At 47.1% G+C, this 17500-nt stretch overlaps 2 protein-coding genes across 2 annotated transcripts in view; one reads left to right on the forward strand and one right to left on the reverse strand.

Moving 5' to 3' along the window:
* The window catches only part of map3k21 (mitogen-activated protein kinase kinase kinase 21), a gene marked incomplete at its 3' end in the record, with an annotated part of 30132 nt that extends 29164 nt beyond the window's left edge, over positions 1–968 (forward strand). Inside the window, exons 11-12 of the mRNA XM_084470131.1 lie at positions 197–369; positions 916–968. Coding sequence (XP_084326257.1) covers positions 197–369; positions 916–968 — 226 coding nt within the window. The remainder of the gene's footprint in view (positions 1–196; positions 370–915) is intronic.
* Positions 969–2566: 1598 nt separating this feature from the next.
* Positions 2567–15853, reverse strand: ifngr1l (interferon gamma receptor 1-like). The gene is made up of 7 exons (XM_084470740.1): positions 15643–15853; positions 11985–12105; positions 11717–11898; positions 11074–11249; positions 9448–9625; positions 6461–6573; positions 2567–5603 (listed from the first exon to the last, which is right to left on the reverse strand). The coding sequence occupies exons 1-7, from the start codon at positions 15719–15721 to the stop codon at positions 5061–5063; spliced, it is 1392 nt and encodes a 463-aa protein (XP_084326866.1). The 5' UTR covers positions 15722–15853; the 3' UTR covers positions 2567–5060.
* Positions 15854–17500: the final 1647 nt, after the last annotated feature.

Raw genomic sequence — 17500 nt, forward strand, 5'->3', positions numbered from 1 at the left:
TGAGCAGAGAATTGAGCAGAGGATCTGAGGTTGAGACCCAGATGTTGGTGCTGGTCTTCCACCCTTGAGCCAGATGCCTAACCCCCCCCCCCCCCCCCCCCCCCCCCACAACACCACCACCACCACACAACATCACATCACACAACAACAACAACAACAACAACACTACCGGGGCGCCCTTACCCTGCGCTGTGAGCCGGCTAGGGGGGGTCCCCGAGACCAGCACCCCGAGCACCAGAGAGACGGCGGTGAAGACGCTGGAGCCGCAGAGAGCCATGATGCGGAGCGAGCAGGACAGCGCGCAGACCCACACCTCTCCGGCCGCCGCGCCGGGCCTTATATCGGCCCGGCTGCTTCCTCTTTCCGCAGGTGTTTGTTTTACTGCCCCTTTGATTGTTTTTTTTCTGGACCTGTTTTGCATAGTCAAGCTGTTGTTGGATTACCTCCACTTCGATTGGAGCTGAAGTCTTTTTTCCTGAGCGGGCCGTCGTGGGCCAATTAAAACTTATATGGGGTTGTTGCTGACTGTTTGTTGCTGGTTTATCGTCAGGTTTACCGCACCGTCTGATTTAAGTCGATTTTTTAAAATGGATTTACAAATATATGCGCACAGAACAATTCCTGGGTATTGGTGAATGCCGTTTTAAACCCGAGCAGGAGCCCTTTCTTTTTTTTTTTTTTTTGAGTTTTGATGCATCTCAAGTGTGCCCAGTGCCCACAGAACGCACCCTGAATGTAGTTCTGTAGTGATGTCGGTTCGTTGTTGGTGGTAATGAGCTACTGTTTAGTCAGACAATAAGGAAAAAGAACAGAGAAGCTGACCTTTAGTTTCACTTCATGTTTTCACCACGGCCTGACTCTCAGCCACAAAGCGCATGGACTCGGCTGACGCGCAACCATGTGCTTTCCCCCCAGTGGCCTCTGGGGCTGATCAATTAGACAACCGGAGCCGGCCCGGCCCCATGTGAAGGAGGAAGTACGCAGTCCTGCAGCCAATCAGCAAGCAGATACCGGCGCTTTCGACTGGTCAGTGGTCAACTTCCCCTACCTTGATCTTCCCCGTAGGCCTACTCAAATATCATTGTCGGCCATTCCTTATTTACTTGATGCTTGTGGTTTCATTATGTTTCGAATGAGAAGTAACTGCATTACATTAAGACGTGTGTTTTTGCATGCTTTCTGTATGAAAGGCAGTATGCAAATACATATCTATTCATGTAAACAAAACACATGATCTGTTTTATTTACTTGTTTGATAAAGGAACCATGTGTTAAGTTTATTATTAACCTAACTACAGTGACTTAAGAATGTTGTTCTTATTACCAACAAGGCACAGCACTTGCTGCTACAGCGTTCTAGCCATCTCCCATTCTGTGTGTTACGCTCTCTTAATTCCTCTTAATGTCTCACTTTCAACACTAGTTATGGGTCTGTTGTAGCCTACGTACCAGAGCACAGGTCATGGCCCAAGTGTGATAGCTTCACTTAGTTTCAGTCTGCTATCTTTTCCTTGGTACAATAAAAGATCCGGCCCATAATAATTATGCACGCCAGCTGTATTTATCCTACGATGAAGCCTCCGTGAAAAGGGTCTGAAAGGAACCACCGTGTGGAAGGTCTGTCCAATGTTTTCCGAGAACCACAGCGGAATGCGCTCATACTTGCAGCGACAGTGCATTCAGTGATGACACCAACCCCGATATCGGTAGCGGACTTCTGCGAAGTGTAATAATCTTTTTTAAATGCGCGTTTTTACAATCAATATGATTTGCTTTTATATAAACTGACATGTGAATTATCTCACTACTTCCTCTATAACTTTTCTTTTGTGTTTATTGGTTTTTATTTAACATGGACAGTACCCATTAAAAGATAATTATGTAAATGTGTCAGCAGATCCGGGAAGGACGTGCATCGCCCCTCCCTGGACGCGATATTTTTTTTCCTACTATGGCCACGCCAAGACCCGCCCTACTCTGTCTGTGATTGGCCGGGTTGCATGCAACTCAACTGGACGCTACGGTACCCTAGCTGTGAGCATTTGAGAGCATCACCAAAGAGCCGTAACCCTAACCATGACCCTTACCCTAACCCCTAAACCCTAAACCTAACCATAACCTAACCCTAACCCCTAAACCTAACCTTAACCATATCAGCTAATATCAAGCCAGTAAAGGCGCGTATGACGGACCAATCAGAAATAGAGGCGGGCGTGTCTTTTCGGGATATTGGCGTGGCCATAGTAGGATAAAAAAATTCGCTCCCTGGGCAGGTCGTCCATCAAAATACATTATATTAAATTAAATTCAATTACATCTTGAATACAACACTGATGGCCAGACAGAGCCTGCATCACAAAGGGAAAGACAATGGATTATACAACCAACGACTTTTTTTTGTTGTTGCTTTTTTGCGAACTCTGGCACATTTACATTTTGAATGTAAACCAAAAATTCAATTGATGTGCATTGTCCATTTTAAATAAACAAATAAATAAAGAATGACAGGCGTTAAAGGGGATTTAGTGAGGGCAATGGGCTGTCTTTTCACAGGAACAAACACAACTTTTATTAAATAATCTTTATTATTAATAATCCGGACCATCCTTTCCCTCTATAAAACTATTCCCTCATTGTCTGCGTAATAAACGACTAGAGTTCGTTGGAACGCTTTATGGCGTTGCATTTCCTTTGTAAATGACTATTCTCAATCCATGTGAAATGTAACTCAACATCTTCCGATATCTGCCCGGAAGGTGTGTTATCTATAAGGTCAGAGGCAGGGTAGTTCCACCACAGAAGAGGAAGGCACCGCAAAGCAGAAGATATAAAAAAAAAATAAGCTGTGTGAGAACACACACACACACACACACACACACACACACACACACACACACACACGAGGAAATAGGTTGATTTCTCTGAATGTCAGAACTTAGACACACAAAGAGGTGCCGCTTTCCTGACACACCGATGCAAAGACTGCCTCTCTCTCCACTTATCTTGGTCAGTTTCACGGAAGTTATCAATTCCCTTCAATTCCTGTCAAGCACATAGGTGTAGCCGATTATCAGGGCGGACCAACACAAGAACACAAGTTATTTATGACACCACTGTCGATTCACAACATGTGGATTACAAAACACACAAAGGCAATAAACAAATCAACAAAATTATAAACGTAAAAGAAAATAAGCATATACATTCAGACCAAAAGCCCTGCGATGGCATGAGTTGCACACATGAATTGGCACAGAATGAGAGACACCAAGAGCACATCAATAGTTTTATCTTTACCCACAAACAAAAACGTATCCAACATATCATCAGCCACTCAGGAAACATCCACAAAAAACACAGCTGTTTGAACAGCTCCACAGTCAGGCTGAAGTGATAAATATGACTGCATTTAGGTTTCACACGGTTTCAGGTTTTTTTTTCTCTGGCTCTTATTTTGGAAATGCTATAGCATTCTAAACAGTTGCTATATACACTGATCTGATCAGTTACTATAAACTACATAGCAAGAAAAACCCTACTGGACCTTAAAAATCATGACCCATTACTTGGACACAGCGAAAAAAATTAATGTATTTGACTTGGCAAATGATAGAGAACACACAGACGTCTCCTGTTACCACCCACTTATCCAATGTGAGCAGCAAACCTGGTTCAGTGCGGACCAGCGGTCACATAATAGAATTATGTTAGAAGTGCATTGAGTCAAACCAAAGATTATAAAAACCAGAACATACCATAGGCCCACTTCATAAGTCGACGTTATGTATACCGGACCTACACACACAAACACACACTAGAAGCTTCCACTCTATGTTCTTTGGACGTCAGGCTCGTCTCGCTGCCTTTGCATTCCCGAATCGGATTGGAGCCGAATTTCAAACTCTTGTGTGTGAACACGGCCATACTGTTCGCCTGTGTTCATTTGTAAATTTGCTAATGTGTAGATATTTCACTGTGCAAAACTGAATCTGAAGTATTTACAAATGATGTACAAATTTGTAAATTTGCTCATTTGTAAACATTTCATAAGAGCAGATTCGAAGACACTGTTCGGCATATTGTGTCCATGACCAAGTATAAAAAAAAAACATTAAAAAAAAACTAAGTGAATCACATCGCCAGTTGTACAGTTGGACACACAGGAGCCACGTCAAACCCTGGAGGAGTCTGTAACAGTGCAGAAGGTACACACTGCGAGGCGTACATTACATGGTATCAGACTCTGGGCAGTAGGGACCGGGCTCCTCCAGTGTATGCTTTGACCTGTCTCACAGCACGGCACCCGACTCTAAACGGGGGGGGGGGGGGGGGGGGGGGTGAATTAGAGGCGTATAATCGTAAAGGCGTGTTCAAACAGACAACGCGCGTTTTCAAATTGGTTCAGTATCGAGTGAAACTGCCGGCCACAAGTCCTCGAAACCAGAGTGTAACGTTAAGTCATGTTTAGTGTACAGTGCGCGCTAGGGGCTCGGATCGTGCCCTGACAGTAATGAAAGGATCCATACAGAGACGTACTACTTGGTTTGCGGGGGGGCCAAGCGCTGGGGGCCCCCCCCCCCCCAGACGATCATGGACGGACTGTCTGCTGGAGGCCCAGGGCTGAAATGCGTTTCACCCACACATCACAAACACAACACAGCAGACTCAAACAGGCGTGACGCCATGACAAATTAAGTAGAATATGTGAGAATATGTGCACACACAACAACATCCATGTATATGTACAGACAACAAGTAACTGATTGAAAAACGCATCGCACAATGTGGTCGTGTTCTCCGAATGCAGACGTGCACTGCATTGTGGGGGGCGATGAACACAGCGCTGGAGTGACCTTGACCTTTGTCGAAAAGAAAATGTTCAGAAATTATGGCTAATATTTCCACTGGACGTTAAACAAGTAATGCAAAGTAATGGGCCTCTAATTGCGAGGGGGTTCTGTTTGAAACTGTGCCGACGAGTCAACCTTGGCACATACTGGCTGAGCGTCCCGTCATTCACCTTCATGTAAAAACACACCCTCGCCTCTTCAGGTTTCCACTCAGCCCAGGTAGGCGTCGACCGTGTCCCCGGGACTCAGTTCCACCCTGACGCGCTGCTCGTAGCCCGCGTCGTCCGGGTTACGAACGCCGAGCTGCTCCAATCCCACGGCGGCGCCCTCCTCCTCCACCACGACGACGACGGCGGCTGCATCCGGCGGGAGGGGCCCCGCGTCACGGGGGGCTGCTGCTGCTGCTGCTGCCGCCACCGGCTCCTCCTCCTCCTCCTCCACCTCCACCTCCACCTGCACCTGGGGCTGCACACCCGGGTCACCCTGCCCCGCGTGGCGCGCTCCCGCCGGCCCCCCCGGCTCCTTCCTGGCGGGGTCCGCCTTGGCCTTGGGGGCGATCCCGGGCGCGATCCCGTTGGGCGCCGCCGGCCCTCCGTTCTGGTCCCCTGCGGGGAGCGTGAGGTGGACGTCGTCGTCGTCGGCGGGGGAGCGGGCCTGGGGGGACACTGGAGACAGGCTGGCCCGGTCGGGGATGAGCGGGGTGTGGCTGTGGTCGTGCCGGACGTCACTGCTGCTGTTGCTCTGAGGGAAAGACTGAGAGGAGCAGAGGGGAGAGGGGACGAGGGGACGAGAGGAAGAGGGACGAGAGGACGAGAGGAAGAGGGACGAGAGGACGAGAGGAAGAGAGGAAGAGGGACGAGAGGACGAGAGGAAGAGGGACGAGAGGACGAGAGGAAGAGGGACGAGAGGACGAGAGGAAGAGGGACGAGAGGACGAGAGGAAGAGGGACGAGAGGACGAGAGGAAGAGGGACGAGAGGACGAGAGGAAGAGGGACGAGAGGACGAGAGGAAGAGGGACGAGAGGACGAGAGGAAGAGGGACGAGAGGACGAGAGGAAGAGGGACGAGAGGACGAGAGGAAGAGGGACGAGAGGACGAGAGGAAGAGGGACGAGAGGACGAGAGGAAGAGGGACGAGAGGACGAGAGGAAGAGGGACGAGAGGACGAGAGGAAGAGGGACGAGAGGACGAGAGGAAGAGGGACGAGAGGACGAGAGGAAGAGGGACGAGAGGACGAGGGACGGACGGAAGGCGGGGTTGAGTGAGACTATTGAGCACGTCTTTAGATCGCGTTAGAGAAGCGGTTCTCTCACTGTTTTCACCCCACGTGAATGAATAACGCACACACGGTTTTACCAAGTTGACATGTTAACACATTTCTCCTACTGGAGATTAATAAAAATGTATCTAATCGAATCTAGGGGGTGGGATTATTTGTAATATCTGTTTTAGTATGCAGGCAATCCGTCAGAGAACAGGGTGTGTAGGTGAACGCAGAGCAGCGTCTGAGAAACACCGCATAGAGCATGCTCAATCTGTCAAATTGTTTACGCAAACCGGGCCAATAAAGCTGATTCATTTGGTTATCAAGTACAAACAAACCCAAACTCACCAGAGAGAACGGTCTTTGGGAGGAGGCTGTGATTCTCTTGCAGAAGAACGCAAACACAAGGACAAGTGCTACTGTGAAAAATACTCCCAGTCCGATGTACAGAGACTGGTAACCTACGACAAAGAGGGAGGAAAAGAAATGCAGAGACATCATTATTATTATTATTAACAACTCAGATAGAGACCTTTACACCACAGCCTGCTCAAGTCCACCGCAATACATTTGTTTCACCTCCTTCTGTAGCTCCGCTGTCAGGCCAGCGACCCTTCAGGTCAACCCAGCCTGTAGAGTAAGTGCACTAAAGCAGTGGTTCTCAAAGTGGGGTCCCCGGACCCCCGGGGGTCCGTGGCGCATTGCCAGGGGGTCCGTGAAGAGTTTGCTACAAAATATGTAAAAAAAAAAAAAAAAAAAAAAGTAATTTCTTTTTTTCACATATTTTGTAACAAACTCTCTTTTTTTAAAGCTATATTTCCGTAATACATGAAGTATTTCTCAAAAAAGTTAGATTCTCTCTGTGTATTGCCTATTACTGCATCCGTGCATTTTCACTGTGTTTAAGCACTATACTCAGGGGTGCACATAACTGGTACGCAAGTACGCATGCGCGCCCATAATCAGCGATGCGGTTATGAGGGGGTCCTTCAAAAAACTTCTGCCCTATGAGAGGGGTCCCCGGCCCCATATAGTTAGAGAACCCCTGCACTAAAGGTACACCAACAAGAAGACTTTTTGTCAGTTAGTCCCATGAACCAATGGAGGGGGGAGAGGCCACCAGAGTTTGTGGAATATAAGTGTTGCCGTATTACGCAACAAGTGATGATGATGATGATGAACACTCCCTACGCCGCTACACACAAGAGCACTAACTGTGCTGCTTGTGATTTGACTAGACGGCAGGAATAGACACCGGTTAGCCACTGTCATAGTACCGCAAATGCCAGGGCTTTCATCAATGGGACATCGGCCCAAATACCAGTGTCCCTCAGTCAGCAATAGATGGGACTTCAGACATTTAAATGTCAATCTTTGAGATTGCAAATAAAAGTTTTTTGAATTGCAAATATATTTCTAGATTTGTCCACGTTTGACTTTTTTAGTTTACTACTACTACTACTACTACTACTACTACCCCTGAACTCAATGGTCATCGTCCAACCGAGGGCACTAAAGCTCATTTGCCTAAAGTCGATTAGCATCGCCTACGTCCCGTCATGTCCATTCCAAAACCAATCACAGACACCAACGGACCAGAACCCAAACCTCGCTTAGTACAATAAGCCACGCAAAAGATACAATCGCACAATCAGATCAGAATATCCCATCACAATAACCTATAACAACCTCACAATAGACCTTATTCTATAAACGTCACATATATTATATTGTTGACATAGACATTCCTAACATACGCGACACACTTACGCTACTTTCCCCACACCTTTCTCCCCCCACAATGGTTTGTTGTGTTATCTACGGCTGTTCAAACAATAGCAAGAACAATTCAGCACTTAGTTGTATGCCATACCAGCAGTGAGAAAACGGGAAGGGAAGGAAATGGAGGATTTGAGCCAGCGAAGGAGAGATTTATGGCTGGCTAGAATTAATAGGCGAGACTTTCAGCCGACTACTCATAGCAAAGTCTGTTCCCAACATTTCACCACAGGTAACGTTAGAGTTAGATCGGTCTAGCTCACATAGTCTATACATTATTTTATCACAGGGAGTAAGTTGTAACGTTACGATGGATGGATGATGCATAAGAGAGGTGCGTCTTGAAATTCCCTCTGCTGCCTAGCGTTAATGTGTGCAGTAGCCTAGTTGTCAGCATAGCTTCTGTATGAAGGTGACTGTAGGTCTAGAATTGGAAGGTAGCCTAAAAGGTATTGGTAAGGTAGACGATAGGTAATGCATTTATTACATAAACATTATTTACGCTGCTTGTGAACTCCTGTGGGGTATTCCACAAAGCCGGTTTTATCACTTACCCAGCTAAGTTAACCCAGGGTTAGCGGCAACCGCAGCTTTTACGTGTTCACAATGGCATGCCCTTTTGACGAGAGGCCTGTTGATATCGGAGCGCAAATAATTAGTGCAATTCACAGAGAGAGATTAATTAGACCACGACTCGACATATTGTCCTTTCCGGATGAGTTTTTGCTGGAGAGATATCGTTTTTCACGTGATTCTTTGATATATTTAAATAGCCTTCTCCAACCCTACATTGCAAATGTTACCAATCGTGGATCTGCCCTCAGTTCACTACAAACAATTTGCATAGCTTTCCGTTTTTTTGCGACGGGTAGCTTTTTGTACAGTGTAGGAGATGCTGAGCACATAGGCAAAGCTACCGTCTGCCGCTCAGTGCGTAAAGTCTGTCTTGCGCTGAAGCGGTTGTTGCGTAACTTCATCGTTTTTCCAGGCCATAAACCCACGAGACGCATTAAAATGGAGTTTCACCAACTTGCAGGTCAGCATTATCTACTTTAAGTGTTCCCAAATGGCTCCGAAATGATCCTTGTTGACTTTTCATCTGGGCGTTATATTTCAGGATTTCCTAATGCAATTCGGTGCATTGATGGCACACATCCAATGTGAGCAATACATTTCAACAGGGTGCGTTGCATTATGAACATATCACAGACCTCATATAATTGTTGTGCTTGTGCAAGATAGCTCAAAGCTCCTTGCTTAAAGTGTCAGAATCCAGTTGATAAGGGTCAACACCGCAGACTAAACTCAGTCTGTCTTGATAACGTGCGAACAAAGCCATAACATCGATGACTCAGAGCGACGGCTCACTTCACTCCGTTCAGACAACTCACTCTCAATCAGTGGCACGTCAACAAAACGGCCACGGCGACGTAAAAAAGGGGGCGTGCGAATAACCTCTAGTGGATCACAATAGTACCAGCATCGCAATTCAAACCGCGTCGGCACTCGGGCACTCGGTTCAGGAAGTGGTCCGTGACGGATGCTTCTCTGCTTACCGGCGGCGGGGGCGGCGGGGGCGGGGGCGGCGGGGGCGCAGTAGTCCTGGGTGCTTCTCACCTCCATCTTCTCCCAGTGACCTTCGACCTTCACACAGTCGTGCTGGAGGCCGGCCGGGATGACCCCTTCACACACGTCCGTCTTACAGGAGGCGGGGCTGTACTCCTGAGAGGGAGACTGACCACACACACACACACACACACACACACACACACACACACACACACACACACACACACACACACACACACACACACACACACACACACACACACACACACACACACACACACACACACACACACACTGCTGTGTGACGGATGCAGCTGGAAGCTTGACCCTTGTTCAGGGACACCATCGCATAACGTAACCGAATGACCTGATGTGCTGATCACACCCAAAGCGACCGTAAACGGCTGAAAAGCGTAAGGCACGCGGGACTGCCGTCTGGCTGAAGCCTTAGACGAGAAAGCACAGCTTTTGGTTTTGGCGCAGCACCCTGGACCTCTAGAGCTAAAGAAAACCCCCCCCCCCCCCTGCTGTTAAAGCCTGTTCCGTGTGATCTGGGCTGATTGAGTCAACGGGCCAATCCCAAAGTCCCGACTCACAGACTTTGCTGCGCGTTCTCGCGAAATTAGTACGGCCTTTGGGCTGTCCCGATGTCGAAGGTCAAAGGGCGTGAGGGTTTGAGTCCACACTTACCGACCTCTTTCCGTGAGTCCGCATCAGTGCAGACTTAAAACGTGAGGAAATTACCCACAGTTCAAAGCGTTTACCGCGGAGACCATAGGGAAATCCGGAAATAAGGAAGGTAAAACAACAACAAACAAATGACTCATAATTAAGAATGCTGTCAATATTGAAAAATATTTTCATTGAGGCAGCCGTCTGCTGTGCCACGGCCGTGTGGAAAGCAACAAACTGAAAATGAAAATTCCCAAACCGGCAACCGGCGAGTGTCAGCAACGTTGTTGTCATTAAACGTTGCCAAGGTAACATGTTCTCTCGTGAAGTGCCGTCCCAATCCCATCTGAGCCCATGTGGCCTCACACACTCACTTAACTAAAGTTAATTAAAGTTAATTAGTCCTCAGAGCTCACTTTGGGATCAGCCCATTAAGAGCCACGTGAAACCATAGCAACAGCAGCAAACAAGAGTGAGTGAGACACGCTAAGGCCGGCTTTACACGACAACGACCCGAACACAAACCGCAAAAGTGGCGTTGCGTTCCCACTTTTCATTCCGCGTTTAGACGAGCGTCTTTGGGTGGAAATCTGCGTGCACACGGTGACGCAAAAGTGTGTGGAATCCGACATCCGTTCGTTGTGGTTTGCCTGTGCTGCACGTGGACGTGACGTAAACGCGTACGGGACGAGAGCCAGCGTGAGCAGCTCAGAGCACACTTTTGCGTTGTTAACTCTTAACAGACGGATACGCAACGCTGGAGCGTTTTTGAGATTTCCACACTGGAGGGTGGGTTCATTTTTTTGTGTTTTTAAGCCCCGAAAAACGCTGTCGCCGTCTAAACGAAAGGCACATCTGATTAAATATTTTGTCGTTTTCACCCAGGAGCGTTGTCGTGCAAAGCCAGCCTCAATACTGTGGCTGAACGAGTGAGCTCTCACCTGGTTTCTGGTCACTACCACGCTGTATTCGAACTCGGACACTGCGTTGCGTTTCTTCTGTCTTCTGCTGTTGGTCAACAGCTTTTGGCCGTACAGCACCGAGGGATGGCTGAAGCTGAACTTGATTCCTGCCTCCGATTGGAAAGTGACAGTGACGGGCGGGAGGTCCAACGTACCTGAGAAGGGACACCAGCGCGGTTAACTAGTTGGACCAACCGCTATACATGCCATCCTATTGCAACTATCTGGTCCGACGCTTCTCAACTGGTCAAGCCTGGGGACCCGACTGTGTCCATTGTCAATAAGTCACGACCCAAAAATGAAAACTGCATTCACCAATATTGCACTAATCAATCCACACCTTTGTGTACTGTTAACACGTGGGGCGAGCAAAAAGCTGCAACAATTGGGGGAAAAACACAATGAAACAGTAAGCCATTGAAACATGAGACATTCATTCAGGGGCTTCTTAGAAAGAAGCCCCTGAATGAATGTCTCATGTTTCAATGGCTCATTGTGTTTTTCCGTTGATCTGAGCATCGCTGATCTGAGCATCGCCGACGCAGTGCCCAGCGCGGTGGAAGCGGACCACCGGTAAGCGCCTTCCTGCGCCGCGCCGCGTGGACCCCCTCTAAGCACTCACATATCTGGTCCACCAGAGACGAGTAGAAGTAGCTGAAGGTCAATCCGTGCAGCGGGGCCGGGAGACTCTGGTTCAGCCCCACCAAGGCCGTCACCTGGACGCTGTACTCATTGTCGGAGCGGCGGAAGGCGGAGAGGTCGCACTGGAGGTCGGGGTAGTCCACGTGCAGCGGCTCTGGAGTCCTGGGGCACCGAGGGAGGGTTCTGGGTCAGCCGCGCATTATCACAACGACCACAGCGGGTTCTGTTTTGTTTATTATACCACCCACCCGACCATGGCTGCGACGGACACTCTGAAGCTGGGCTTCAGAGAGGCATGCTGGATGTAGTCCCAGCGCAGGATGTTTATGAAGTTCTGACAGTCCAGGGAGACGTTGGTGGCCGGCGGCACTGCGGGGGGGAGGGGGGGGTGGGGGGGTGGGGGGGTGGGGGGGTGGGGGGGTGAGATGGCATCATGATGTAGAACGCACATTTCCGTGATGAACCCGAGAAACAAAAGAGACACGTTCAAAAAGGCTGTTAACGGCGGTCCTGTGTATTTGCCACCGTCTTGCCCTCGGATCAGATCGGTTTGAATGCAACAAAAAAATGAATATGTTGTATTTTTGTCAGTGGTTTGTTGAGGATAAAGACATCCTAAAGATTGCTCAGCTTTACACTGGAGGACAGTTTGGACAGTTGAAGCGTGATGGTGCATTGTACGGTGAGCGGGTCACCTTGGCCTACAGGTCTTAACAACAACATATTTCCACTACACCCGTTTCCTTGCCATTCTCAAGTGGCTTCCGGAGCCAGGAACAAAGTACAAACACGACTACATACAAAAGAAAAGGTCACATGAAAGTTAAAACTAAGCTACAATCGTTTTTTGGGGGTTTTAACTTTGGGTTATATTGTGTGAAACATTTTCTCCATGAAATCTGAAACAGACATGGACTGTTTTTTTGTTCATTTAATAAGAACAATTCCTTGAACTAACTTCATCAAAAAAGGACTGTGACGCATCTGCAAAGGAATGAAGCAGCACACCTATGTAACCCACATCCCAGAAGGAAATCTAGTCTGGCATCCCATAATAAAACGTATGACTCTAGCAGGAAGACAACCGCCAACGAACAAAGGTTTTCAATAAACAGTTGTATTGAGCTTTGTTGTGCAATTCAACTGCAAGCATTTCAACTAGGGGTGGGAAAATCTCTTGGCACAAACAATCCCAATTTTATGTGCTTTTTTTTCTTCATAGTCTGTGTACTTCTACGTATGATAACAGCATTCTGAGGTTGGCAAGGAATATCACCTCAAACACCAGCCATGTGTTGTATAGAGAATACAGGTTGCTACCTTCAGGAAGGAGATACAGTGTTCCAACACACAATAAGGTTAGGCTAAAGAAGTCCTTTGTCCATCAGTCAACCTTAAGGCTTAATCAGGAGCTCAGCCATAGGTAAGCTCAGCGGTGGACATTCGCTCTCATCTGCGTGTGTCTATATATGTATTTTTGTGTTGTTTCCACCGTGTTGTGTCGTAATGTGTATATGTGTTCTAGGGCTGCTCGATTTTGGAAAAAATGAGAATCACGATTTTTTTTGGTCAAGATTGAAATCACGATTCTTCAAACGATTCTTTTTGAGTTTGAAAATAAAATGCATTTTACTTGTCTTGAACTTCAGAATCCCCCCCCAAAAAAAAAAAAGAATCGTTCCAACTCAAATTTTATTAATTCGGAGATCGTTTGACCCAAGAATCGAAATTGTGATCAAAATTTGATTAATTGCACAGCCCTAATGTGTTCTATGTATACAATGGCTGCTGGGTTGCAAGACAAATTTCAGCCAAGCCTGACAATAAAGTTCTATATCATCTATATCATCTAACCCTATCGTCATATCATTTCGGCCGCCCCCAACCAGCACTGGCCTCGGCCAAGGCCGCTGCTGGGTCAACAACTCCTCCCTCCCCCACGCCACGGACACCTGCTGATTGTTGACTCGGTCTCGGACCTGATCAAGGTTGTCTCCATGGCAACTTGCTGTGTTATCGCTATGACATCCCTGCGGCTGAGACACCACGGTTGTGAATGATGCCAGGCGAAGCGGCTCTCCATGCCTACACATACACACAAACTCTTACATAGATACAGATATGCAATCACCCCCCCCCCCCCCCCCCCCACTATCCCCATCCCACGCCTCCGCTGCTTTGTACCCCCCAGTCTGTGTCCGGCGCCTACAGTGGTCGGAGGACTGGGTGGCTGCTTGCCTGCACTGGTTGTACTTCAATTTGTTTCAGATTATTAATTTTTCTGCATCGAGACGCAATCGTTCTAGAGAGATTTGCGGTGCATCGAAGAATCAATTATTTTTCTCCCACACCTATGTTTCAACTCTGAACAACACGATCGAGAAAAAAAAAAAGGAGAACTGTTTGGTAAAGTGCGTTACACAATACAGCAGGTCTTGTGAAACAGAGTCACACTAGTGACCGTGACGTCCGTCTGTGTGACAAGACAAGATTACTGCTGAGTTATGCTGATCAGTCAAGATAATGGCTCAGTGGGAGTCATAGAAAGTCCCGATAGTATCCATGAAGCTCTTTCACTTTCCCTTCATCCCGTGAGTCAATCTGTAACGATACTATGAACCACACCGTCAACAACAACAGAACATATGCACCACTGGAATGAACTTCAGGCCACCTTAAATCTAGAATCACTCCCACCTCTCAATACTTAAGCTCTTAAAACCTTTTAAAATCAACCCTGACTGAACAATGTTTCTTAACCTGATGCCTTTTTTAGCTGTCTGTTTGTATTAGCTTGTTTGACCATATCTTGATATTAAGTGTAATGTGTTTGTATAAGCTTGTTTGACCATATCTTGATATTAAGTGTAATGTGTTTGTATAAGCTTGTTTGACCTTAGCTTGATATCGAGTGTAATGTAACCGAATGATTACATTGACCCCAAAAATAGGGTCCATGTTTTCCTTTACCTTGATCTTGGCATTGTACACGGTGGTACACATTCATTATGCATTACACCTAAATGCTAATTTAATGTGTCTGAGCAGTGCAAAGACAACATTAAGGATTTATCAAGAGGCACAGCACTAATTTAAATCCTACCTTGATTTACCTTGATAAAGGCAGTCTACCAAACAACCACATGACCAGTCACGAGCTCTCAACAGTAAGCAAGATCCTGCAGACTGATGCCCACGAAGTCAACCCAAACTACCACACAGGCCAGGCATGTCTGAACAGGGCATTCTTTGACAATAAATCTTTATCATTGCTTTTCGTTCTCGGTCAAACAGGAAGGGTTTGGCTAGGAGTGTTGTAGTGAGAGTGGCGTAAGTGGGATGGTTTTTGAGCGGTAAGGGTTCTTATAGATGGTTCTTAAATAATTGTCATAATAATAACGCCCCCTTCCAAATAGGTAAACTAACGTTACTGCTTTGGGTTATAAACGGATTATTGGCGGAAATCGTAATTACTTTACAGGGCCAATCAATGCCCAAACATCCCTCTTCCATTGCGTTGTGTTCAGTTAACAGTGTGCAGGCCCACACCATCACCCCGCAACACTTTAGTGAACCGCAAACTACTTCATTAGACCTGAAATGACACCGGATGATTATTCCCGATGCCTCCCGGACCTGCTGCCCATTGGTCGGCATGCATGCCTCCTGCCGTGTTGGCAGAATGACATTTTACTTTCTATATCCCACATGGTGCGACACTAGTGGCCACCGTGACGAAGGCAAACAGTCGTAGTAGTATTAATAGAACAGCTTTTAGTGGATATCGAGTGACTCGCCTGACCCGGGGGCCAGCGGACGAGGCCGTCCTGTATGCGGTGGTCGACCGAACTGCGACACGCGTCCCCGCTCCCCCGCGCCCCGCGGTCCGGTGGTCCGGGTACTTACCCCGGGCAGAGACGTGACTGAGCAACACGCAGGAGAAGAGGAAAATACTGGCTTTACGCTCCATGCTGAACAAAGCCATGTTCACAAATCAACACATGTCAACGCAAACGCGAGGTAGGCCTACTACACTACAAAGCGGAACTTCTTAGTTTGGCTAAATTATTTAGTAGTGTTTTGTTTTCGGACCGACACACATCGCACCTCCACGGCCGTTTCCTCTTTTCCTAAATCCCGGATGGACCAATGGGCGGCCACCAGCGTTGCCAGATTGGGACGGATTTCCCGCACTTGACTCGCCCACACCGGTGGATACACAGGAGCACGTCCTCAGGCTACTAAAGATATATGTTTTTGACAGGCTAGCTATTATTACCCTGAATTCTTCTGAATCCATCCTGTTGTTATTTGTTTGACCACATATACATACATACGCCTTAGTCATACATTTAGTATATGTCATACTAAACACTGCCGCTAGATGGGAGCAGATGGCAGCACAAGGAAACCATTCGAACACACTCAACAGGCCGCTGGAAAGAAATGCCTTGATCAAGGAAATGTAATGGTTGCATTACCCGAAGTTTGTGATAACTAATAAAGGTACGGCAAACTCCAGTTGGGGTTGCAACGAATACGAGCCTATTTGTGCGGTGGTGTGGTTCCAAACTTCCCCTAATAATATCCTGTTTATACGGTTCATTTACATTTCATACTGGATCTTTAAATGCCAGTGAATTTATAAGAGATACAAATGCATTTTTTTCCCTCTCATATCGCGTGATATTGTGTGTAAATTGCGGTCATATAGGCCTAGTCAAAACAATCGTGCAATGCATTCATGGGTCTGCAGCGCACGAATCCAGCGAGCGCGGTTGCGCCTACTTGCGGTGCGTGTGACCCACACCTGCTGAAGTGTCGCTGATCTGCATGATAAACGCGCAGCCTTTTCTGCTTGAGCGTCTCAGTGAATGCACACTGATGCCGCCCGTCGACCCCGCACCTGAGGGGTCAAGCCCGACGCAAACACTCCTGTCTTACCCCTCATTACTTATTATTACTGATTACTTACCACCACTGTTGCCATAGTTTCTCTTATCATTACTTACTTTATTTTATTTTAATATTATTATGTATTAGTGTGATCTATGTTGCTACTTATTATTTATTTATTTATTTTTTTACATATTTTTTACTTATCTTTATTAACTTTATCTTGTATCATTGCTGCTATATGTGGCTGTTGAGGAACCAAGCCTTAGAACTCTCTTACTCTTGTGTACTTACAATAAGATGTAATATACTCTGATTCTGATTCTGATTATCAGAGCGATGTCCCGGAGATGAAGCGGTTCCTCCTTGAAGGATGGGACAGCGACAGCCGGGCGGGCCCGTCTGTCACAGAGAGCAGAGCTGCAGATTTGGGGCCCACTCTCTCTCTCTCCTTATTGAAGGGGCCTGCGGGTCCACACAGCGCCCTGCTGCAGTCTCCGTACCGTCAGCTTAGCACTAAAACACTTTTTATAATCAGCCGTTATTGTTCGGCTCCTCCTGGTGGGAGATGCGCTCATGTTCATTTTTAAAAGGGCAAATCAACCATAATTCAGTTTATAAACTGCAGTGCGCATGGGGAGAATGCGCGGATGAATATTCATTAGGGTTCGCTCGAACTGCCACGCGCGGTGATTCATTAGGCATATGTAAATATCACTCAATTTAATTGCCCCTAAACTGACTCAACATAATGTTGTCATTAGCAAATTATTACTTATTTGTGATACTAATGGCAGGGCCCGGTCCTACTGTATATTGTGTAGAACAAAAAAAACGCGCACATTGGATAGCAATTCTCTTTGGTTAT

The sequence above is a fragment of the Micromesistius poutassou genome, assembly GCF_964030765.1.
Source record: "Micromesistius poutassou genome assembly, chromosome: 7".
Classification (NCBI taxonomy): Eukaryota; Metazoa; Chordata; class Actinopteri; order Gadiformes; family Gadidae; genus Micromesistius; species Micromesistius poutassou.